We start from the raw sequence: 25,220 nt of genomic DNA on the forward strand, positions 1-25,220 counted from the left end.
GATGTTGGGCTTTGATCCAAACCAAAAACAAATTGCTCATCTTACCCTGCTTTCTCACAATGTCCGACAGCTGAGCTAGCATAACGATTGTGAAGCTAAAGTATTGTCATATCACAGGGAACAGAAAGTGCTGAATGCACCAGAAATCTGTGTAGCAATAATTAATTCCAAATAAATGAAGTTAAATTCCCTGACTGTGCAAGGTTGCTATACAAAGACACGTATTAATGAAGCTAGCTTAAGAAACCTTGCACAACTATTTTGTACCAGGCCACAGTTGATGGAAATGCCCTCTCGTGCCCGCTCCCCCGTGGCTCCTGTGCGCTTGAGCCGCTCCGATCCGGCCAGATCCACAAAGTGAAACTTTGCCGTGAGGGTCTCGTACTCGCCCTGGGACATCGAAGCATCGTCTACACCGTTCACTTCAGCGCTCACAGACCCGTTCGCCTTTAAATAAAGAAAAAGAAAAATTACTGATGCCGAAAGCATGACATACAATCTTTAAATTTTATTTGTATTGTTATCAGTTAATATCCCTAACCCTATGACTGCTTACAGTTATACACTGATCAGGCATAACATTATGACCACCTGCTTAATATCGTGTTGGTCCTCCTTTTTTTTCCCCTCAAAACAGTGACCATCATGCAAGTCTGTATTCTGTATTCTATTTATAAATAAATCAACTAACAAAACACTTCAGACATGGTAACAGTAACTCCACCACATGGTAAATGTTTCCTATAACAGTATGCACCATTGTTGTTTATTCCTAATGTATTAACTAAATTGGTTTGTACCATCTGAGGACACACTCTCATCTGGCACAGGTGGATGGTGAAGATGGCGTGAGACCGGGAGCTCTGGGCGTTCATCTGAGTGCTGGCTGTGGTGCGGGACAGAGCACCGAGTTTCAAACACTGGAGGAGCTGCGAGGGCATCACACACACACACACACAACAAGATTTTGATCAGATGTTAGCCGAATCATGTTTCCAACAAAGCACAGTTTTCATGAATCCATGTCAAGCTCAAGCTTCAGGAACATTTCAACTGAAGAAAGCAGGGGCAGTTTAGTACTTTTCTGTAGATAAGGAACTAAAGAGGTTGTCATGCTGAATACTGCTGACTGAGCAAACATAAGCTTCACAAACAAACGGTTTAGCCATCAGGCAACTGCCTGAAAGTGTATTACTTCTTTTATTTTACATAACAGTTTCTGCATTGTGTTAGAAAATCAAACAGGACCATGTGGTTCTTGTTTATGGAAGATACATAAACCTTTTAGATCCTTAGAAAGATCTGGAAACACAGCTTAATGTACTGTATACATTATTCATGCTCCTGAATGTGAAACTCAATCGTGAGTAGCTCATTAATTCACTGTTTAATGCTGTGATTCCTGGATTCAAATACACACCTTACACCAACACAACACACAACATACAACTGTTATCACACCTCTTCCTCTGAGCTGACCAGGCGTGACGTCACTCCCGAAGTGTAGATGCCTCCGTTGCTGTCCTCGTGGATCTTAATGTTGGACTTCCTGCCAGGGTCACGGGCGCTGTCGAACAGGTCCAGGATTTCCTCGTTATAGAGCTGCAAGGCAAGCGCATGCACTATGAGCCACAACTGATCACCCTGATCATGAGTGATATCATCCTGCTGCATAAACACAACAGATTCAGAAATAAATTGGGTTTGAATTCTGTGAGTGATAAAGACAAAGATAATATCAAAGGAGTGAGAAAGGAGAGAGGGTGATGGAATATAAGGAAAGATGGCAAAGACATGGAGTCTGTGAGAGAGAGAGAGAGAGAGAGAGAGAGAGAGAGAGAGCGAGAGAGAGAAACCCCAAAAGTTGCACAGAGGGCTCCTCTAATAGCATAAGGGGCAATAATACCAGCCCATTAAGCCCGGCTCTAGGGACAGCCCCATTCATTTACAGCAAGAGATGCTTTTGAAAAATTCCCTAAATAATTTGCTGAGACAGACAGACGGGAAGAGCAGCGACTCCAAACATACAGCCGTCTGCACAGCTGCAGGGTTAAAACACAAGCATGCAGGTTTAAACTGATTACCCAGGCATCATTTTGTATGTGTGTGTGTGTGTGCTCTGTCTGGTCGATGATAGACCACCCTGGGCTTTTCACTTAGACTGTCATCAGGTTTTCTGTATCTCTCTCCATCCTTTTCAATTACTCTTTCATCCTGTCTGGCTCCTTTTCAACACGGATTCGATAGGATTTCCCCCCTGTACCGAATAAAGCTCTGGGGAAGTCTCACCTCTTTTTATTTTTATTTTTTTTTTATCATCTTTCACCCTATACCATGCGTCCAAATAAAATATTATTTTGTTACACACCCATACCTAGACATCGACTCAACCGCAGACATTCTCAACCGCAGAAGATAATAAGTGAATAAAGATTCACTTTAAAAATAGCTAGAGTAAAACTGACTGAATAAGCAACATTCACTCTGCAAGAAGGCACTGGTCATTTCGTGTACTGAGTGGACGTCATACCTCCAGAAACTGAGCGCTGACTTTAAACTCAGGTGGCTGTGTGCCTCTCTCCTGAGCCTCCATTCGCCGTCTCTGAATGCCCTGGAAGAGCTGACGCACAGCACGTGGGATGATCCCCTGCTCGTCCTCGCTCACCGTCACGTCGAAGCCCGTGCCCATGGTGTACGTCTTCCCAGAACCAGTCTGTCGCCATGGAAACATGAATAAACGGAAAGTATTATTTAGAGAAATGGCAAAACAGAAAAGAAACAGCACTTATAATGGAAGATCATTTATCAGGATTTTTTTTTCCCCACAATGTACATGTTACAGTGGTAATAATGCAATATGTACAAGGTCATCTTAAAATCTCTGCCATCAGCAGTACAACTCCTAACACCTCCTTATCATTTGTAACATTAGTTTTCCATCATGTCACGTTTTATTCCATTGTTAACGCTGGGGTTCAGATCCACACAGTGACAGTGAGTGCACCTGACCTTTCATTTTTACACGATACGTGCAATGACAGTAGCATTAACAATAACATTTCCCAGGTGTGACTGGAAAACAAGACTAAAATTTCCAGTTTTTCCAGGACGCACACCGATTTTATTCTTCTTCACTGAGAAAGAGAACAATTAAAAGTGGGGCAATTCATCCTGACTGCTTTCCAGTAGAGGCTGTAGCGGTGAAGTGGAGTGTGTGATGAATTAGTCTGAGAGGCCCAGAGTCTACATACAATAGCACTCAGCATAGCTGTCACATCGCGTTGACCTTTTAATGAGATCGGCCATGAGGTCAGCGCAGCTTTTACAGTATTTCTGCCTTACTTGCCGGAGCCTCGTGTAGCAGAAAAACTAGTAGGAAGCATTTACTAAAAAGAAATGTTCTGCAGAGAGCACAGTTTTACATACGTGCACCCATGGCCTTTATGGAAAATGTACTGAAAACCAAAACAGAAACATGGAAGTCATTTGTGTACTGCAAACATTACCTGCCCGTAGGCGAATACTGTAGCGTTGTATCCCTCAAAGCAACCCTCGATAAGCTTGTGGACGCAGGCGCTGTAGATCGTCTGCTGATGGACGTCCAGGTCAAACACAAAGTCGTATGTGAAGGCCTTGTCCTTACCCAGCAGCACCTGGGGTTCTCCGGGGGTTACGGAGGTGCAGATGTGGCAGCCCTCGATCTTCTCCTTCGCCATCTGAGGACGGATCCTGCCAGGAAGACAGACATGTACAAACAGTTATACACTGACCAGGCATAACATTATGACCACCTGCCTAATAGTGTGTTGGTCCCCCTATAGCTGCCAAAACTGCCCTGCCCCATCATGCACTGTATATTCTGGCACCTTTCTATCAGAACCAGCATTAATTTGAGCAACAGTAGATCATCTGTTGGATCGGACCACACGGGCCAGCCTTCACTCCCCACGTGTATCAATGAGCCTTAGCCACCCATGACCCTGTCGCCGGTTCACCACTGTTCCTTCCTTGGACCGCTTTTGACAGATACTGACCACTGTAGAACGGGAACACCCCACAAGAGCTGCAGTTTTGGAGATGCTCTGATCCAGCCGTCTAGCCATCACAATTTGGCCCTTATCTGCTCAAATCCTTACGCTTGCCCATTTTTCCTGCTTCTAACACATCAACTTTGAGGACAAAATGTTCACTTGCTGCCTAATATATCCCACCCACTAACAGGTGCCATGATGAGGAGATCATCAGTCTCATTCACTTCACTTGTCAGTGCTCAAAATGTTATGCCTGATCAGTGCAGGTTCGTATGAACTAAAGGCATCATAATAACTGTAATAATTTCCTGTGTGATTTTTCAAAATATTTACATGAGAATCGACATTCCAGTGTTTAAGAACACGCGCCTGAAAGAAAAGTCGAAACACATGACTCAAATATTTGGCTAATCTTTGTTGCATGATATAGGAAAACAGCTAAATATTGTTGAATAACTTTTTTCTCACAGATTATTCTACAGTATTTCTTTAATTTGTATCGTCTCCCTCAACCACTTAGCTAATCAGGAACAGAGGTGCCTAGTGGATGTATTAATCAACTAATCTACGTAACCCCTGCTGTGGGTTTACAAGACCTTAAAAGTACGTCATTCGAATAAACCATCGGCAAAAAGCCCAAAGAGACTATCAGGTTAATCAATGGCTCAGATTCAATAGCTCAATCAATGGAATTAGCTTAAAGTCTTTTTCCATTAGCCTATTTTATTTATACATTACTTAATTAACCACAACAGTTTATCAGACTCTCAAACTCAGTACCAAATCGCTTTGCATGAGTCTGGAAGGCTCAACAGGCATGTAATGTGATTATTTTTGGATTTGTTTTTGAGTAGCCGAGTCTCTAGAACCCCCTGCTGTGTGATATAAGCTTCTTACCATGATGAAGCTAGACGCAGAATTTACTCACAACTCCATCCCCATACTGCACCCAGCTGAACACCCACCCCCTCCTTATACAACACACAGACACATTCCATTTCCCCCCCAACATTATACAATGTGTTATAAGACACGACAACTTAATCTTGCTGTTTCACACGGGATACATGCACGTGGCGCACCGACTTCAGGGGTGTCAAATGTGTTTACTGGCTGATAAACGATGTAATAAGACATGTACATTGACGTTAACCGGTTATAAAAGTATTAGCTCAAAGAGCCTCGTCTATAGGGTTGCCAGATCTGAGAAGAACTTCCATCCTGACTAAAAGAATTGCAATAAAGGGAGATTTATTTTTCTCTATCTTTAGCAAGAACCACATTCGCTGTGGTGTGCACGCATTTCTAAATCGCATATACCTTTTAATCCTCCCTCTTACCCTCTCTTAATCTTACAGCAGGACATCATAGATTCTCCCCTAACATTTGCAGGAGTTAATTCTCCTTTTTTTTGCTTACTATTCTTAAATAAACCCAAAAAAACACCACCCACAGACTTGCTTTTTCCACCCCCAGTCTGGCGTACAAACTGTGACCCCAGCAACCCCGCTCGCCTACACACACCCACGGGCCACACACCACACAAGCCCCTCTCCGACCCCCTCCTATGCTGCTGACTATAGCAGTTCCTTGGGCATGAACGAAAAGTCTTACCGCCTCCGTCATTGCCTTCCGACTGCAACACAATACAGTAAAGTCTTTAAAGATGCTACTGAAGAGAGCTGAGCCTAACAATGTGGCCAGAGTGGAGGACAGTGAGGCCATTACGCATGGACTGATGGACTACCGTCATAACAGATAAAGCTGAGTTATATCTTCTGATTGCAGGAGTGCTATTATTAACGTGTGTGTGCTGCATTGACAGTGGCTGTATTTTATGGGGCTATAACTACAGTCTCCGAAGAAAAGCTTGTCGGAACGGACACACTCCACGTAGGTGTATGTTTCAGCTATAAATAAGATACATTCTGGATGTCTGTTATAACTCTCAAACAGCTTCGAGCCCTTGTCTTCCTGCTTAAATTGATTAATAGAGAAGCTTGACAGATGCACAAATTGATCTATTGTGAGAGGAAATGAATCACTATAAATAAGCAGGTCACACACACACACTCTCGTTCTCTCTCTCTCTCTCTGGGTCTCTGCTGGGATTTTGAGATCTGCAGGCGGGGCCTGACATCAGGGTTTTCTAATGATTTCTGCAGAATGTGTAAGTAGCTACTTATAACCTGTATGTCAATATGGCCCTGACTGTGAGCAGCAGGGATGTGACCCTGTGTCAGAGGCTAGACCTGAATAATTATATTGTTAACTGGATTTTTAATACGTACTTGTGACCCCATGTCCACGCTAGCAGACGACAAATCAATAGGCGACCTTTCTACGAAAACGTCACAGTATTTAAAGGCGTTTTCATTATACAATATGCGCTATATAAAATAGCTGACAATATTGAGATTTTCTCTGGATAATGAGAAGTTCGATGAGAAAAGATCGACAAGTTCAGATATAAGATATTTTTAATTGATTGTCCACAAATACCGGAATCTAGAATCTGGTCAGAAGATACTGAATACTTTCCTCACATTCCACATAAATTGATCAAACTGTAACTGTTGATATGATAAGATATGGCCAGAGGTAGTTCTCCAGAATGGAGCTCAGAAACCCTTGATGCTGATCATATGCCTATAGCAGGATATTTCACTCCTATAGAGTGTCATAAATCTAACTGAAAGCCTATCATTGTGACTGGATGCAATGACTTCTGATGGCAGTACTGTACTCACAGATCTGCATTACGTAGCTAATAACAGGCCCTGACATGGATCCATACACAATCGCCCTCGTCTTCTCTAGCTAGTCTGTGAAAGTCTTCGTTTCTCCATCTCAGCATTATCAGGCTGTTTAACATCACACCACCTCTCCATCACAAAGATCATGCACACTGACACACTGTTCAGGGCACATCGGAAACCCAGGTGCTAAAAATAATCTTCACACCTGAGACTCGCTCACACGGAACCTGGCCGAGTCGCACGGCCTCTTGCTTTTGCGTCAAGATGGCCGATTTGGGTCTCTCCGTAACATCTAATCGCATGTTAATCACGTTTGATTCTAATCAGCTCATTTTAATAAAAGTGATGACTTGCAGGATGTTGTGACATGAAACTCTTGAAAAATCGTTGGGAAATTAATTAAAACTTTCCCTGAAGACTCAGCGCTTCATCTGTTCATTGTTCAAAATTCACACACACACAAAAAAAGTAAAACCCTCCCTAAGGGAATCGCTTCATGATGAAGCATCTCTAGTTTCATCAAAGTCAATCTGTTATTATTCTTAAAGATTTCGTTCAAAACAGCAATAACGTATTTGTATGAGCCACGACTATAATATATACTTAAACTGCATGGGCGTATGCGCGTGTTGGCACGTTTAGGAAATGGACTTCTGTAACAGGAGCACATTGAAAGGCATTTCCAGACATTTTCTGGACATTGGAGGATTTCCAGACATTCTGGACGCTGTAGGAATCATGACCTCAGACTTTTTTGGTTTGGTGATGAAACATGAATGTGAGAGACACGTGTTATATGTGCATGCGCAAGTACACGTCTGGGTTGCTTGGTGTGTGTGTGTGTGTGTTTGTAAAATAAAATCCGGTGTGTCATCACTTCGCTTTCTGCATTTCCGCTTAATGAACTGCAACTTCCTGTTGAGTAATGAAACAGAGGCGACCGCAAGGCCGAGAATCACACTGCTCCTTCCTGCACAACTGACAAAAAACATTAACTGTTACACACGTTTCCCTGTAAAATACTGACTCGCAGATTTGTGTATACACGTACGCAGTTATACAGATGAAAACCCAAAAAAATTAATTTAAAAAACTATAGATGATACATCATGATTCTGAGATGACGGGAGTCATATTCTAATCTTTCTAGGAAACTCATTTAGTTTAAGAACTCGTGATAAGGGCAAGAACAAAACAGGACCTCAGAGACAGACAGGGCACACACAGCACACCCTGTGAGAGAGTTAGAACAATAAAACACAAACATAGATACGGTTTCTCTCTTTTCTCTTTCTTTTGTCTTCTTGTCAACCTTAAAAAGGCAGCAGGTCAATCCTGACAGGCTGAAATGATGAGTTCATGCTTAATACCAGCTAGCCTGATCAAATCAACAATGCTAGGAGTCATGCTAGACTGCAAGAGGCACAATTCATCCAGGCCAACCTTCAGTGGCAGGTCTTTCAGTATCACATTAGCAGCAGTGTATGCAGTAATTACTTATGCGTCAGTTATGGAAATCACTCCACGGCTGTGCTTTACTCGTATTACAACCTTCTGAAACTATAGGATACTAAAACACCTTGTCTTTGTTGTCATGCTAATGAGCAGATGACATGACGTGGGGAACCTGAGGAGATCTGGACGTCTTTCATGATCCGATTCAAAACAAAACACACTGTGCTCTTTGAGGAGTACTAACCTGCTAAAAGATTTCATAAGGATTAAACAATATCTTCAGTATAGAGCACATGGGTGGCCAAACTGAGCAAAGAGCGCAATACCAGTCATTAAATATAGAGAGTATGGTGGTGTGAACTGAGTTGAGCATGGAGAGACACTGTCCCACAAGACAGCAGTTCAGGTCTGCATATATCTAGGTCCATGATGCTCCTGATTGAATGATATTAAGATCAGTGCATTCGTAATAATAATAATAATAATAATAATAATCATCATGTCCTCTATATGCTTCATGAGGACGTGGTTTGTTTTTCATCCACCCCCCCCCAGCCGCCCGTTCACCTCCCCCTCCCCGCACTGGAAAAGCAGATCGGGTCATGGGGAGGGGCAACAGCACAGGAAACGCTTGGTTTCATTTCCTCTTGCTTTGACAGCAGTGAGTGACCTTTTTACAAACACATGCTGATAACTTCTCATGCACAGAGCTGCACAGTAATACTGAAACATTTACGTGTTTTCATATCCGCACTATTATCCACATTTTAGTCCTTACACTCACACTCTCTCTTATGTCTCTATTCATCTTATGACCTGGGTTGTATACGCACACACACACACACACACACACACAGATAGAGTCTGACCTTGCTGCACCCTGGCACCACATAACACAATAGCTGATGACATGAATGCAGACGTATCAAGCATTTCTCCTTCAGCACGCCTGGCTATCTAAATAAACTCAGACGGGTGAGCTGCCCGGTTGATTTAGGGCCGCTGACAGACCATCGAAAACAGTCGCCTCATACAACCTATCTATCTGAGATCCATCTCAACATCATAATAATAATAATAATAATAATAAAACTAATAAAAATAAAACAAATTAGATTTAATTCATTTTTACATATTCAAAGAAGAAAAATATTTTAAAATGCTAGATAGCAAAAATGTACACCAATTAGTCATAACATTATGACCACCTGCTTAATATTGTTGAAGCATGGACTTCACCAGATCCCTGAAGGTGTACTATGGTATCTGGCACCAAGATGTTAGCAGCAGATCCTTTACGTTCTCTAAGTTGCGAGGTGAGGCCTCCATGGATTGGACTTGTTTGTCCAGCACATCCCACAGATGCTCCATTGCATTGAGCTCTGCGGAATTTGGAGGCCAAATCAACACCTCAAACTCGTTGTTGTGGTCATCAAACCATTCCTGATACATTTTTGCTTTGTGGCACTGCGAATTATCCTGCTGAAAGAGGCCACAGACATCAGGGAATGCTGTTTCCATGAAAGGGTATACATGGCCCGCAACAATGCTTAGGTAGGTAGTACGTGTCAAAGTAACATCCACATGGATGGCAGGACACAAGTTTTCCCAACAGAACATTGCCCAAAGCGTGACACTGCCTCCGCCGGCTTGCCTTCTTCCCATAGTGCATCCTGGTGCCATGTGTTCCCCTGGTACGTGACGCACATGCACCCGGCCATCCAAGTGATGTAAAAGAAAACATGATTTATCAGACCAGGCCACCTTCTTCCATTGCTTCGTGGTCCAGTTCTGATGCTCTCGTGGCCATTGTTGCCGCATTCAGCGGCGCACAGGGGTCAGCATGGGCGCCCTGTCTGGTCTACGGCTATGCAGGCCCATACGTAACAAACCGTGATGCTCTGTGTATTCTGACACCTTTCTATCGGAACCATTGCAAATTTTACCTGCTTCCAACACAGGAAAAATGCCTAATATATCCCATGATGCCATAATCAGTGTTCACTTTACCTGTCAGTGGTCATAATGTTATTGCCTAATCAGTGTATATATAATTGTACTCACTGACCAGACGAGCTCACCCTGAGTAGTCAGTCAAACACTTTGGACAGAATGGTGCGGAAAACTAAAAGCATCCTGTGAGGAGGTGTTTTGTGGAAAGACACACCTTGCTGATGAAAGCTGTCTGCTATGAGGAAAGGCTAGGATAACTCCAATAACCACCGAATATTCCACAGAAACAGAAAAAAAACCCTTTCGTTCATAAATAGAAATGTGTTTCAATCCCATTTCCGTCTAACACAATCGACCCGATGCTACCTTGATGGTTCGGTGATATGAAAATTTAGAGAGAGAGAAAATAGCCTATACAGTAAAGGCTCTATAGAACTCAGCAGACGCTTCTTCTCTTGGACTGTTATCTCTGTATAGCAACCAGTGGATTTACATGAGCATGTAAAGGATTTGCACACAGCCCACAACTCCTTTCAGGACATGGCTCATCAGATACAGGTATAAGGAGAGAGTGCGTGCTATATTTCTTATACACTCTGCTGAAAACTCATGTTCCGATTCAATACATGCTCTACAACAGAATTAAAGATTCTAATACGCCTTTCTTACATCTATACAACATACATTTACATAACCCTCACAAACACACACTGTTCAAAACAGACAGCATCACGTTCTAGATGCGACATCCGTAATATCATTTTCATGTCCGGAAAACAAACAGGATTGAATTAGCAAAAAAATGAATCCTGTCTGAATAGGGATAAAATAACTAGAGCAAGCGCACACACACACACACACACACACACACACACACACACTTGGCTACTGCACAGTCGCCAATCGTCAGAATCGCATTACCGCATCGTAATGTCATAACAGGGTGGCAAGAGCCATCTCTCTCGCACATTCACGCTCGACTTCTGACACGCTCGCACTAAAGCAGTGCTCCGAAGCCAAAATGGACGATCAATCTTGCCTGTTTTTTGGGCAGAGTGCCCAAGAAGACTTTTTATTCTTGGCTCGGTTTCTTAGATGCACACATGGCGTATAATCAGTGCTGGGTTTCATTCTTCTGGTATTATCAGTGTGCCAACACAGCAGTACATTAAAGCAGGACTCTAGCAATAATGACCATGGAACGATATTAAAGCGAAGCTCTTAATATTCATATAACTGTCCAAAGAAGGTCTCTGATTGTTTCGTGCTTAACCCTTTCTACAGGGGAATGAGATGACTGCTGTCTTTGGGGCATTTCTGTTCTCTAAAGGGAGACGACAATGGCTGTAGGGACGATTACGGGCCAGGGAATGAAGCTGTGTTCATGCTATAACCATGGTAACCAAACTTGCTAAGCATCACTTGAGGATTAACTAATTTACACGTCATGGTTAGTGTCTGAATTTTTTAAAATCTCTCATATATTTGTCTACCAAAGCAACTGAAAGTTCTGTTTACTAAATACACTGATCAGGCATAACATTATGACCACCTGCCCCATTTTGCTGTCAAAACAGCCCTAACCTGTGTATTCTGACAGCTTTCTATCAGAACCAGCATTAACTTCTTCAGCAATTTGAGCAACAGTAGCTCGTCTGGATCACACGGGCCAGCCTTCTCTCCCCACGTCTATCAATGAGCCTTAGCCGTCCATGACCCTGTCGCCGGTTCACCACTGTTCCTTCCTTGGACCACTTTTGATAGATACTGACCACTGTAGACCGGGAACATCTCACAAGAGCTGCAGTTTTGGAGATGCTTTGATCCAGTAGTCTAGCCATCACCATTCGGCCCTTCGCTCAAATCCTTACGCTTGCCCATTTTTCCTGCTTCTAACACACCAACTTTATGGACAAAATATTCACCTGCTGCCTAATATATCCCACACACTAACAGGTGCCATGATGAGGAGTGTTATTCACGTCACCTCTCACTGCTAATTATATTATGCCTGATCAGTGTACTTATGAATGTAAAAGTCAGCATTCACAATGACCGAGTGTGTTTAACGTCACTGTGCAGGAAACCGCTAAACATTTCGCGGCTTTAACTGGGAAACCAGATAGACAGGGAAGTAGACATGAGCGCATGAACAAACGCAGCTACTTTTGTATCAGGTATGAACTGGCTTTAAAACAAACAAAAAAAAAAAACAAACAGACAGAATCAAAGGGAACTGATAAGCACTAGTGTCTCTGCAAATCCTCACATCTAACAATGACAAAAAAAACACAGAGTAGAAATGAAAAGTCTGTTTACGCTTCCCAGTATACTGAAACAGAATCCAGTTAAAACTTCGGCCTTTACTGTACATCAGAAATCTTGTCTGCTCACTATCTCCGCCCGCCCACACACACACACACACAATTCCTCTCACTAATCCATCAGAAAATTAAAACACAACTGCAGGACTATTCCACTGTTACATACAAGCTTAATCATCTGCCCGCGTGAAGTATTATTCTAATCCGCCCCACTTCTCTTCTTTCTTACATACACACACTCGTCCTTCCCTCTCGTTTTCCTCTCTCCCCCTCTCTCTCTCTCATATTCCTCTTAAATAACGTCACTCCTGACTGAGGCTGATAACACGAATGTGTTGCAAAGATTCACAGCCTATACAATCAGCCTGCTTTTTCATGCACACACACATTCATGTATAAATACACACTCTAGAAATGCAGTGATGCTGAGATCTGCCTTTGACCTTCCCTAGAAAAACACACACACACGCACGCACACATACACGCACACACATACACGAGAAGCATGTCTAGCAAGGATACAAATGCAAAAACAGAATGTGGCAGACTCTGTGTGTGTGTGTGTGTGTGTGTGTGTGTATAAAGGTGGGCTCTAGCTGAGAGGGACGCACTGTTCAGGAAGCGCTGTTAATCAGAGATCCAGGAGGGTAGGTTGTGGAATTTTCCACTCTACTAAGCTACTGTCCTTCATATTTCATTAACAGCAGTATGTTTCAGTGTGTGTGTGTGTGTGTGTGTGTGTGTGTGTGTGTGTGTAACACAGTGAAAGAAAGACCGAGTGTAGCACCTTTAACCCCTCGTGTGTAATTAAAATGGAAGGTGTGTTGGAATGTGCATGTGTGCATGCTGGGTTAGTGTGTGATGTGTGTGTCTCTTGACCCTTGTCTGTTTTCGTTGTCAGGGAGTCTAGGTGGACCATGTAAGAAAAATATTGTGATACCTGTTTCGTAACAGAACAATACTCATCTTTTATAAGCATCAGACTGTGCTCTGTTTCATTTGGAGATGTCAGGCATGTTCATTACTGCTTCACTGATGGGCAGATGGTTAGCCACTGTTTTTGAGAGAGCTCCTAATCAGATGGAGAAGCCGTGCAGGACGAGTAAAGAGTGCACTATTCAATAAATATTGAGCCTTTATCTACGCAAAACCCATCCACTGACCAGACCGGACCCTACACGCCGTATTAAAATTCCGTTGGCTTCACGGAAACGTACACAAACACGTCTAAATGATTTCAATTCTTTCTGTGTTATTTCCCCAGAGCTGATAAAAATAGGTCAGACAGGTAATGAATAGACTCGTTGGTTTGCTCCGTCGCCTTCCCGCCACAGCCCCTTGTCTTAACTGCACCTGCCCTGCGGTGCCCAAAACAGAAAACAATCAAGCCTTGTGACGTTCCCGCATGATGATAACTGCAGCCCAGGGTAAAAAGCTAGCCTGATGTGCTGCAACACTGCACTGATAAAAATCTGTCTCAAGCCTCAAAGTGGGAGTTTATTAAAAGCCGTGTCACATGGGAAGGAAGGTGTCTGTTTCCCGAGTGGCTATGAACACAGAGATTTGTGTGTGGTATTCATAATGTGACGCGCTGATTGCATAACAAAATCAGCAACTCCTCAAAGCCCACAGTGTGTTCGTTTAAACCTCATATTTGTCTATGTCACATGTACCCACAATGCCGTTCTACCTGCTGATCATGGCGCCGGGGAGACTTACGCTGCATTCACTTAACTCAGAATTGGGAAGTTGAGACTGACAATGGCATCATGGTTGACCTTTGTGCTACTTTGTATACAATTCAGCTGAGTTGATTTGACGTCGCTTTTGCTGAACTTGGAGTTTTGAGTTGACAAGTAGGAATTACAGAAAATCTGAGAGCGTTTCTCCTGGTCGGAAGTCGTAAATTCATTCAATTATGACTTGAAGTCGAATGCAGCATACACCCTCCATTTATCTTGATGAAATAAAAGCGATGCAGCAGCAACCACAAACTTCTCAATGAAAAAGAAAGTACAACATCAGCCATCAAGCACCAGACTCATTAAACACATCACAAACATTTCAATGCAAATGTATTATATGTGATTCAGGACAGCGTTTTCTTTAAAGATAGCAGCATGTTAAGATGTCTTTATTTGTTACATAGAATTTTACTCTGCAGTAATGTATTATTTCTTCACATATCCCATCCTTGGGGGTTGGGGTCAGAGCACAGGGTCAGCCATGATGAAGCACCCCTGGAGCAGGTGGGGGTTGGGGGCCATGCTCAAGGGCCCAGTGGTGGCAGCTTGGTGGTGCTGGGGCTTGAACCCCGATCTTCCGGTCAACGACCCAGAGCCTAAACCTCTTGAGCTACCGCTGGCCCACTGAACGTGTGAAAATGTTTAAAATGAAACTGACTTAAAATCATTTTCAGCTTGCATGGGAAATCGTTGACTTCCGCCATTTAATTTACCACAATGTAATAATAATTTCACTTATTACAATACAAATGGCTGGGGGCCAAGGACGTGGTGACAACGCTGAGAAATGACTCTCTAAATGATCGCTGAGTAGTTTGGCCTTTGGCTTAATGGTCACTTTTCTCTCTGTGCCGCAATATTGATCACATCGATTTTTCTAAAAATAAATAGAAGCTCCATTAACACACACACACACACACACGCCACCAGTAGTCTCATGATCACCCTGTGTAGTTCAAATCCTGTTTAAGACGACACACACTACATTAAAAAAAACTGCTCTGACATCACTGCTCTGTAGCATTAGGACTTAAACTGGATTGAATAGCAGTCAACCTTGTTTCCACACTCACACACACACACACACAGGCCACCAGTAGGGACTACACGACAACGTCTGTTGCTGCAGACGCCATATGATCTCCAACCTCCCCCTCCTCTTTCTCAACCACAGCCAAGACGACTGGTCACAGCAGGCCTTCATATTGTATCTGCTCCACAGTGGACGTTTATTTCTTTCAGCCAACTCCTCTGTCTTTGGGGAGTCCATTCTTGCCCCTGAGGAGTGAAGGAGGCCGCAGACGGCTCAGTGGACTGATTAAATGGAAGGCAGTTGGTGGGCACGGTGTGGGAGGAGTAAGTGTAGGGGGCTGACGTGCTGTTCGCTCACCTTGTCTGGCACGGGACTGGGCCTCACGCCCATACGGCTGCCGCGCTGCTCTGCCCAGTCGCAGCACGGGCAATGAAAAGGTGAGAGAAGCTGAAGGACGTGGCGCTTCTTGCTTTTCCGGTTAGACCATATGGAGCACTATAGCTTATAAGTTCCGGTCATAAACTCTTATACAGGATAGCAGCTGATTAGCATAAAGGACGCGACTGACGAGTTACTTTGCTAGATTGCAACTCCATGCATCCTTCACACAGAGGGCAAGAACACGAGATATAAAGATGGCTCACACATACACACACAGTGGCAAGGATATCCTGTATGCTTGCTCAAGCCCATTATGCTAACTTTTTATTTATTTATTCCAGAATTTCCTCCTTATGCAAGTTTACAGTCACACAGAATGAAAGAAAAGAATTCATCAGTCAGGTTTAGCATCACTGTGATCAAAATCAAACTATGATGACCGGTCATTAACGAAACACATCCTGAGTCAAGGAGACATCCATGTGTGTTCCTGGATCAGACAGACTGACAGCGTATGCCTTAGTGCCTACACTTAGAGAACGTTCTGACATTCTGATTATCTGTTTTACAATCTGACCGAGATTTTATCCATTTCCCGTACATCAAGACATCATAATCTTTAAAGTCGCTTAGTAAAGCAGTCTATACAACGATCATCTGTACAGCCAGGAGACTGAGCCCCGTCTCCTGCACTCTAAGCCTGCAGTCCCAGAGGACCGTTACACAGCCGAGCCCTGAGCCGAGAGCCCTACAGGATGGGATTACAGCCATTATGAAGATCCAAAGAAAGCGTTGTGCGATTTGTAGTCACGTGCTGGATGGTGTGTGGGAAAGAGGGCAGGAGCTGGAGTGCAACTTTAAAACATCGGGGATAATAGGCTCTTAAATAAACAATGACAGAGCGGAGACTACATGAGGTCAAGCGCGTTATGGATACTGTGGCGAAGTGGGTGTGAGAAGTGAACTGGAGTGGGAGTGTGGGCGTGATACTCGTGTGTGTGTGGTTCAGAAAGCAGCTCTTACTAAGAAAATCAACATGGGGCCGTCTTTAATTTCTTAAACCGAAAGAAAGCATTGCTTGTACTTGATGATGTCACACTTTCTTCCTGATATTAAAAACAGATGTAACTTCCTCCCCTATTTATCTGCCCAATTTGGTCATTTGCCAATTCCCACCCACTAGGCCAGCTTTCTCCCATCATAACACAGCTTCTACTAAGCTCATCATCTTTTTAAACCGCTGCTTGTGTAGCATCTCAGGGCAGCGTAACACGAGCGAATGAAAGTTTTATCAGTCCTCTTGTGCTATGCATGAGCTCTAGAGCACTAGTGTCATCATAATTTAATATGAAAATATGACTATAAAGAGTGTGCCATTCCTCTGAGAAAAGAAATTCATTCAGCCTTATTCCATGTGCACACACACACACAAACACGTCACCCACATGAAGATTAAAAGATTACTTTCGCATGGCTCAGCCTAAAACGCTGACGAACCACATATACGGAACCCAAACATGAGCGGGCGTCACGTAAACACGTCCCGGCAGTTCCAATCGAAACAGTTTATGGAAACGTATGATGCAAAAATAAGCAAGAATTAACATGCGAGAATTAGGAGGGAGCACACAATTCACCCAATCTCACATTCACATGAAAGAAGAAGCCTCAGGAAAGCAGCAGCCAGGTTCATTTAGTGCCTCTCTCTGACGACTTCAAACAAACAAAAAAAAAACAGGCATGCCTCTGCATGTGTGTGTGTGAGAGAGAGAGAGAGAGAGAGAGAGAGAGAAAGATAGAGAGAGAGAGAACAAGAGAGAGACAGAATGAGAGAGAGAAAGAACAAGAGAGAGCCAGAGAACGGGAGAGAGAGACAGAATGAGAGAGGGAGAGAGAGAGTGAGAGGGGGGGGCAAGAACAAGAGAAGGAGAGAACCAGAGAGAGAGAGAGAACCAGAGAGCATGAGGGAGTGAGAGAGAATGGGGTGAGAGAGAGAACCAGAGAGAGAAAGAGAGAGAGAGAGAGAGAGAGAGAGAGAGAGAGAAAGAACGAGAGAGAGAGAATGAGAGAGAGAATGAGAGAGAGAGAAAGAGAGAGAGAAAGAGAGAGAGAGAGAACAAGAGAGAACGAGAACAAGAGAGACGGAGAGAACCAGAGAGCACGAGAGTGAGAGAGAATGAGGGTGAGAGAGAGAACCAGAGAGAGAGAGAACAAGAACGAGAGAAGGAGAGAACCAGAGAGAGAGAGAGAGAGAGAGAACCAGAGAGCATGAGGGAGTGAGAGAGAATGGGGTGAGAGAGAGAACCAGAGAGAGAAAGAGAGAGAAAGAACGAGAGAGAGAGAATGAGAGAGAGAATGAGAGAGAGAGAAAGAGAGAGAACAAGAGAGAACGAGAACAAGAGAGACGGAGAGAACCAGAGAGCACGAGAGTGAGAGAGAATGAGGGTGAGAGAGAGAACCAGAGAGAGAAAGAGAGAGAGAGAAAGAATGAGAGAGAGAGAAAGAATGAGAGAGAGAGAGAGAGAGAGAATGAGAGAGAGAGAAAGAGAGAGAGAGAACAAGAGAGAACGAGAACAAGAGAGACGGAGAGAACCAGAGAGCACGAGAGTGAGAGAGAATGAGGGTGAGAGAGAGAACCAGAGAGAGAAAGAGAGAGAGAGAGAGAGAGAGAGAGAGAAAGAATGAGAGAGAGAGAGAGAGAATGAGAGAGAGAGAAAGAGAGAGAGAGAACGAGAGAACGAGAACAAGAGAGACGGAGAGAACCAGAGAGCATGAGTGTGAGAGAGAATGAGGGTGAGAGAGAGAACCAGAGAGAGCAAGAGAGAGAGAGAGAGAGAGAGAGAGAGAGAGAGAGAGAGAGAATGAGAACGAGAGAAGGAGAGAACCAGAGAGAGAGAGAACCAGAGAGCACAAGAGAGTGAGAGAGAATGGGGGTGAGAGAGAGAACCAGAGAGAGCGAGAGAGCGAGAGAGTGAGCGAGAGAAATAATGAGAGAGGGATTACGCAAATTGCAGTGAGTGATGAAGTGGAGAAAAAATGAGAACCGAAGTTGTCATAAATCCAAACAGCCGCGTATTCCTTAAAAAACATTCCCTCTATTCCTCTATTCCTCTCTATGACTCCGAGGCGAGTCTTCTGTAATCAACGCATTAACCTTAAATCATTATGTGTTGCTGCGCTTTAAGGAACACATTACGGTAATTAATTTCACTTAATCTTTACCTAAAAGCATGTCTGCATTAGCATGCCATCCGCCTCTCAGCACTCCATCTCTGGGGTAAATTAACTAAATGCCACACATATGCAATGGAAATGAGAGTTTAGTTTGTGCACGAGTGTGTGGCTGTGTGTGTGTGTGTATGTGTGTGTGTGTGTGTGGAGTAAAGAATGAATAGAGACATGGCGAAACACACGAATAGCTCTGTAGACGTCACGTCTGACATTCAGTGCAAATGGGAAGCAGGAGAGAGTCTGAGTGGCATTAACACAATGGATGTAGAGGTTTGTAAATAGAACACCATCAGCATCTCGGTGCAAGAGCCTAATGCCGGACAGACTCAAGGGCTAATTCAATTATGTACAATACACACTCACCGGCCACTTTATTAGGAACATCGATGAGGTTTTCTAATCATGTAGCAGCAGCAGCACAATGAGCTCCGGTTCATTGTTTCTAGTTTCGGTGACCTCCTGCTCCCTGAGATACTTTTCTGCTCACCACGGTCGTAAAGAGTGACCACTGTCTGCTTAATCCATGCTGGTCACTCTCTCATCAATGGCTGTTTTTCACTCGAGACTGTTGTGTGTGCAAATCATTTTTTTGTTCTCTATTCTAATATTTATTTGAACAACTTGAACCGATTAGATAACTGCAACAATTCGCAGTCGTACAAATCGTCCTACTAAAACTGACCACAGTGATGTTTAATGCGTGAAATTGAAAAACGGTCCCAAGGTGGGCTGCAATCAGGAAGAGACATGTTTGTGATAACATCTGTCCCAGTATGCAGGCTGCAAAAACATGGCTGTCTTCTAAGGGTCTTTATTTGGGACATTTTTTGGAGCAGTATTGTTTTCTACACTATATTTTAAACTAGCTAAATGGAGTTAAGCTAGCTAAATGTCTAACAGACAAACATTGTAGCTATTGGTGAAAGGTTTTGCTCTTTAATCCGGTAAACAGGGGTCGCTACATTGATCACTATATTGATTAAAGTGGTGTACGGTAAGCAGTTCAGGCCCAGCGTTCACTCTTAGTGACTAGTCAGCATCTTTTAGTTCATGTTTGGTTAGCTCTTATCACGACTATCTGCTCAAGCAGCTGTGCATCACCAATAATCCAATTCATTTTACGTCCCTTAGCTTTAAAGCAGACTGCCATTTTAACAAAACAGGAATCGTGCCAATGCTTTCATTTAAAAAGATTTTGCTTTAATTGGTGCTTTTCCCACCACAGAGCAGTACCCTTGACTTCCACTCATTTCAAGAAAAAATCCCAAGACTACAATACAGAACCCTGTTTAAGCTTCTTAATACAAAAGGGGCTTAATGACCTACTGGTTACCAGTTGTGAGAGACAATACCAGAACCCTGTTTCTGATCTGGAGTGGCACAGGGTCTTTAATCAAACCTGCATCTCAAAGACTCTAAGCATTGCCGCCATTCTCTTCATTGTTCCTCTCCATCCAACTGGTCAGTAGAGCTGGATGGTAAAAAAAAAAAGAGGGGTCGCTAGGGGTCGGGAGGATTAAAAAAAAAAAAAAAAAAGTAGAGAGACGAAGCTGTACATGAATAAATAGCTGGAGTGCGGGAAACTCGCGCTGCAGAGAGGCTGCTGGAGCGAGAAGCCGCAAACTGCCTCGGGTATGTGTATTTAAACCTACAAGAAATGAGCTTTCATTGATATTCATCAAACTTCAGCTGTACGCTAGGGTGTGGAGAAAAAAATGAGTTGAGTTATGCACAAAAAAACTCAGGCGTCTGGAGATCGCTGATGAGACGTTTATAGGGTGAAGATTTACAGAAATGCCTTTTTGAAGAGTAAGAGTTATTTTGAAGGATGAGCAAGGACGTGTGAACAAAATCTACACAAAAAGGGTCTGACATTTTGAATGCTTATGCATTAAGGTGTGCGGTTACAAAAAATAAACCACGCTGAGGTGGTGTGATGCGAACGGAAACGAACCACAAGCATTCTTGTTTTTGATTATTGGTATAAACGTATAATAATATAGTCATTGTCCTAATGCTTATTTTCTCCGGCATCATCTGTGTGTGTGTGTGTGTGTGGGCTTCACACCTGGCTCCACACTACATCAGTAAGTCTTTTACTGTTTGTCCCTTGTGCCTGCTTATTCTCCATTGGTCACTGTGTGAGGGAAACTATAAAAGCGGTCCAGCTGTACATCTTTAGATCTCTCTCTCTCACACACACACGCTATCTATGTTACACTTAAAATGAACAAAATGTCTCTCTTTGTCTGCTGCAAGTGAGAGCTAAATGTTTATTTTTTTTCCCTCCGCCGCCCTTTAGACACCAAAAGAGAAAGAGACACTTCCTGCTTTCTCTCTTTTTCTCTTTCTCTCCTTCCCTCCCCCCGCTTCCCCTCCGCCCGATCTCTTCCCCTTTTCAACTCAAACACAACTAGTCTTTTCATTCTGCCAGGCAAAGGAGTTGAAAAACGAGCAGCATCTAATTAACTAAGCAGGACATTATCAATTGACTCTCTCTTTCTCTTCGCCGCTCGCTCGCTCTGTCTTCTCCTGTTCTTCCATTTCGTTTAAAGCATCTGGGCTTTTTTAAAAAAATAAATAAAAATAGAGATGCCTGTATGTCTGCAAATAGTGTTATGGCTGCTTACTATCCAGTTAAAGAGCCAGAAGGACTGCTGTATGTTACAGGAAAGCAGATTAGTCCAGATAAGTACGTCATAAAAACATTAGTGACCCTATTGACCTTCACTTCCTGTGCAGTGCTTTCCCTAAAATCATCCAGCACTTTAATGTACCTGGCGTTAACGAAACCCTACAAGGCTTTTCACGTTGTCTGATTTAACCCAGACGTTTAACATCACTCTGCAGGTATCTTTGCTTTCGCATTTTATCTCCTCAACAGACGTGTGGCAGAGCGAAGTGTCAGATCACCGAAGGCGGGCTCATAGTGCACATCCTGCACCCCTGACGTGGGTGAGATGTCTCTAAACGCTGCAGTAACAGGAAGCAGCAGGAAGGAGTGGCTCGGACCCGTGCGGCTGAGAAGAAGTCATTCTGTTGCTAATGGGGCTGTGTGAAGAGACTTGAGCAGACAATAGGCTGAGCCACGAGCCAAAAAGAAACAACACTAGCACCTAAAAAAGAACCCAAATAATGGCTCAGGGTAGTGGAGTGGAACTGATGAGTGAGCTGAATTAACCGTTTTCTCATGATTGAGATTTTTATTGTGCTTGTCACAAGTGGACAATTCTGCAAGCATGGAGGAGAAAACAAGCAAGGTGTCAAAGGTTTCACTTTTGTTTAAGGTTATACTTTATTTGTGCCGTTATCTGACATAACAAGAACTTTTCCTCTGAACATGTGATTCCAATGAGAAGTAAATAAACAGCGGGTCTTTAAACTCACCATGACGTAATTTTTTTCCTATTTAAGAGGTGACCTTAAAGAGCCAGAGCTATTCAAGCTTCACCCCACAGTCGTGAGGAAGGAGACCATTCTAATAAATCGTACTATTATGAGACCGGTTCCCACACAATTCACCTCTCAAAAAACCAGCGTCCCCCATCCCCCAGAGAGCAAACTCTCAGACTGGCCGAGTTCAAACAATGTTAGAAGGAAGCGGACTGGACATGTAAACAGGACGTCTGTTTTTCACTGAAATGTGGCATCACTCAGAGTCTGCTATAGGACCTAAATCTGAGTGCAGACGAGGAGTTATATTTAGCCATGTAGGATTACAAACTCTAGACATTTCCCAGCGGGAGCATGAGGTAGGAGTTATCACCAGCCTCGAATATTTATGCCGTATGAAAGTCTGAAAGTCAAGTTTCGGAGATAGAATCGCCAGCAGCATCATTTTCTATTCAGGTCTAATCATCATAAACAGTGCTGATGAGTCAACACTTTGGGAAGGTGGGTGGAGAACAGCAAAAGGATGGAGTGGAGATAACATGAGGAAATGAACACACAAACATGCACTGTGAGGCATTAACGGTGATTGCGTGCGTGGTGGGGGGGGTATATAGAGGCTGTCAGGAAAATGCTCTATTTGATTGATGTGGTAACAAAATGAATGTCACTTTTCTTTACTAAAGAGCGGACTTGGACCTAACCTACCCATTGTCACGTCAATACAAGAAAACTGTCATACAAAGGTTTGAGGGTGTGGACCTAGAGAAAAGGAAACGCCTGCCTTTCTTGTCTGTGTGATTAGTGTGTGTGTGTGATGCACACAAGGACTGTACGAGCACTTCAGACTGTTTTCTTGCAAGGTGTCTGCATGTACAGAAAGCCTTGGACACATGTGTAACATGACGTAAGGCTTTAAACTGGCAGCCTGGCACACAGAGACAAGCATGCGAGCGCTTCATCCGTTCAGCAGCACCCTCCCATGTGCAGGTGTGACCTCCACGGCATGCAGCAGACTCCCAGACTGGCACCACCAGGACTGCGCCTCATTATGGAGCATGCATCTGCAGCATCGTTTCCTAATATTAAAACCACTGACCAGCGCAGCAATAAAGCAGCCCCTTTTCTTTGCATTTCACAAAACAATGCGTTCTCTTTGCACAAAGGAACCATACATGTGTGTGTGTGCGTGTGTGTGAAGGGGGGGTGGCGGTTTGTGTTAAAGCCCGGGGTAACTAAACCACCGGTCATGCATGGCTTCTAAACAAAATTACTGCTCATTTTCCTGCAGACTGAATTGCACTTACTTCCCTATGATGGGAAAGATCCGGTGGCCAGACAAAAGCTCCAGGCATGCTTCTGACCACACATTTTTATGACCTGCAGTATCGGTTTTACAGATCACACTGATGTTAAAATAGCATGCTGATTGTGCAGTGATTGTGCTTAAATTATTTCTCGAGACCGGCTTGATGGCTGAAATCAGAAATCAGGCTTCGGCCACTGATGCATGAATGACATTCTCATCCGGTGTGAAATCTCTGCATTTGCACACAATTCCTGCAGCGAACATGCCACAATGTGGAAAGTGTAGGTGAAGGCGATGGTGGAAGTCAATAGAAGAAAGGTATGGTGAGAACTGTCACACCTCAGAGAAATGCATTAGCAGATTTGTGTGTTAGTCTGCATTGTTTTAACTCACAGACACGTTCTTATAATAATGTGCCTCACCCACTGACCTTTGCCTGTGCAACTCTATAAAACGCACGAGCACATGTGAAGCCTCGCAGGTCTTCGCCTTGGTATTAGAGAGCTCGCGCACAAAAGAGGAAATGAGTGTTAAACCCAGCCAAACCGCCTCCTCCTCCTCCTCCTCCTCCTCCTCATTCTGCAGCATTTTAACTGCAAACCAGTCCGTCTTACCTCAAGGAGACTTTCACACAGCAGTCGTTTTGTGTCGCCATGGCTTCCGCTGGCTGTTGTTGTGGATGTGAAAGCTGTCAAAGCCGTGAGTTTGTGTGATTGTATCAGCAGAAAGGATGATGTGCCTAACAAACGCACAACAACGGCATTCTGATCGTTCACGTCGGAACGACGGTCAGCTCCGCGAGCGCGCACATTGTCCGTCGCCCTCTTCTAAACCATATTTATCAACAACAAAAAAGAAAACAAATAAATATCCCCTCTCCGGCTCGTAGTATCCCGTCATGAGTCCGCGCTTGTGTTTCGGCGAACCAGCGGGCGCTGAAATGCCACTGCGTGCGTTGCACACAGCGGAGTGGGCGTGTCTTCGACTGACACCCTTCCAGCCGCACGCGCCCAACAAACCCCGCCCACTGAAGAATAATTGGCCAATTAGAGACGCCAGTGAGAAATTAGCATAAGGCAGACAAGCGGCAGTTGTAGAGCGCGTGAGCGGCGCAGCAGCAGCATCTGAGTCGCGTTTAACGGCTGTAAAGTGAGAATACTTCAGAGGGGGGAGGGGTCAAAGGGCAGATTTTAAAACACCCAAAGGGTCTGAGGGCAAACACATGGGTTGGGGGCAAAAGAGGGAATGGTGAAGGGAAATGAGCTGTCTGGGGCTGTTAGAGAGAGATGAAAGAGAAAAAATGATTCCAAGCAGATTTGCAAAGCATCATTTCCAATTAGATATATAACCAAAACAAGTCAGAATCTACTGTACTGTGTGAGAGAATCCACTGTACTGTGTGAGAGAATCCACTGTGCTGTGTGAGAGAATCCACTGTGCTGTGTGAGAGAATCCACTGTACTGTGTGACAGAATCCACTGTACTGTGTGAGAGAATCCACTGTGCTGTGTGAGAGAATCCACTGTACTGTGTGACAGAATCCACTGTACTGTGTGACAGAATCCACTGTGCTGTGTGACAGAATCCACTGTACTGTGTGACAGAATCC

At 43.8% G+C, this 25,220-nt stretch overlaps 1 protein-coding gene across 4 annotated transcripts in view; it reads right to left on the reverse strand.

Annotated features, from left to right (window-relative positions):
* kif21b (kinesin family member 21B) overlaps positions 1–24,562 on the reverse strand; it is a 60,625-nt gene extending 36,063 nt beyond the window's left edge. For all 4 annotated transcript variants that reach the window (XM_058373545.1, XM_058373543.1, XM_058373544.1 and 1 more), the window contains exons 1-6: positions 24,226–24,562; positions 3,507–3,729; positions 2,531–2,713; positions 1,462–1,602; positions 801–929; positions 268–447 (exon numbers count right to left, since the gene is read on the reverse strand). In XM_058373545.1, coding sequence (XP_058229528.1) covers positions 268–447; positions 801–929; positions 1,462–1,602; positions 2,531–2,713; positions 3,507–3,729; positions 24,226–24,266 — 897 coding nt within the window. In that variant the 5' untranslated portion in view covers positions 24,267–24,562. The remainder of the gene's footprint in view (positions 1–267; positions 448–800; positions 930–1,461; positions 1,603–2,530; positions 2,714–3,506; positions 3,730–24,225) is intronic.
* Positions 24,563–25,220: the final 658 nt, after the last annotated feature.

The sequence above is a fragment of the Hemibagrus wyckioides genome, linkage group LG21 (genome assembly GCF_019097595.1).
Source record: "Hemibagrus wyckioides isolate EC202008001 linkage group LG21, SWU_Hwy_1.0, whole genome shotgun sequence".
Taxonomy (NCBI): Eukaryota; Metazoa; Chordata; class Actinopteri; order Siluriformes; family Bagridae; genus Hemibagrus; species Hemibagrus wyckioides.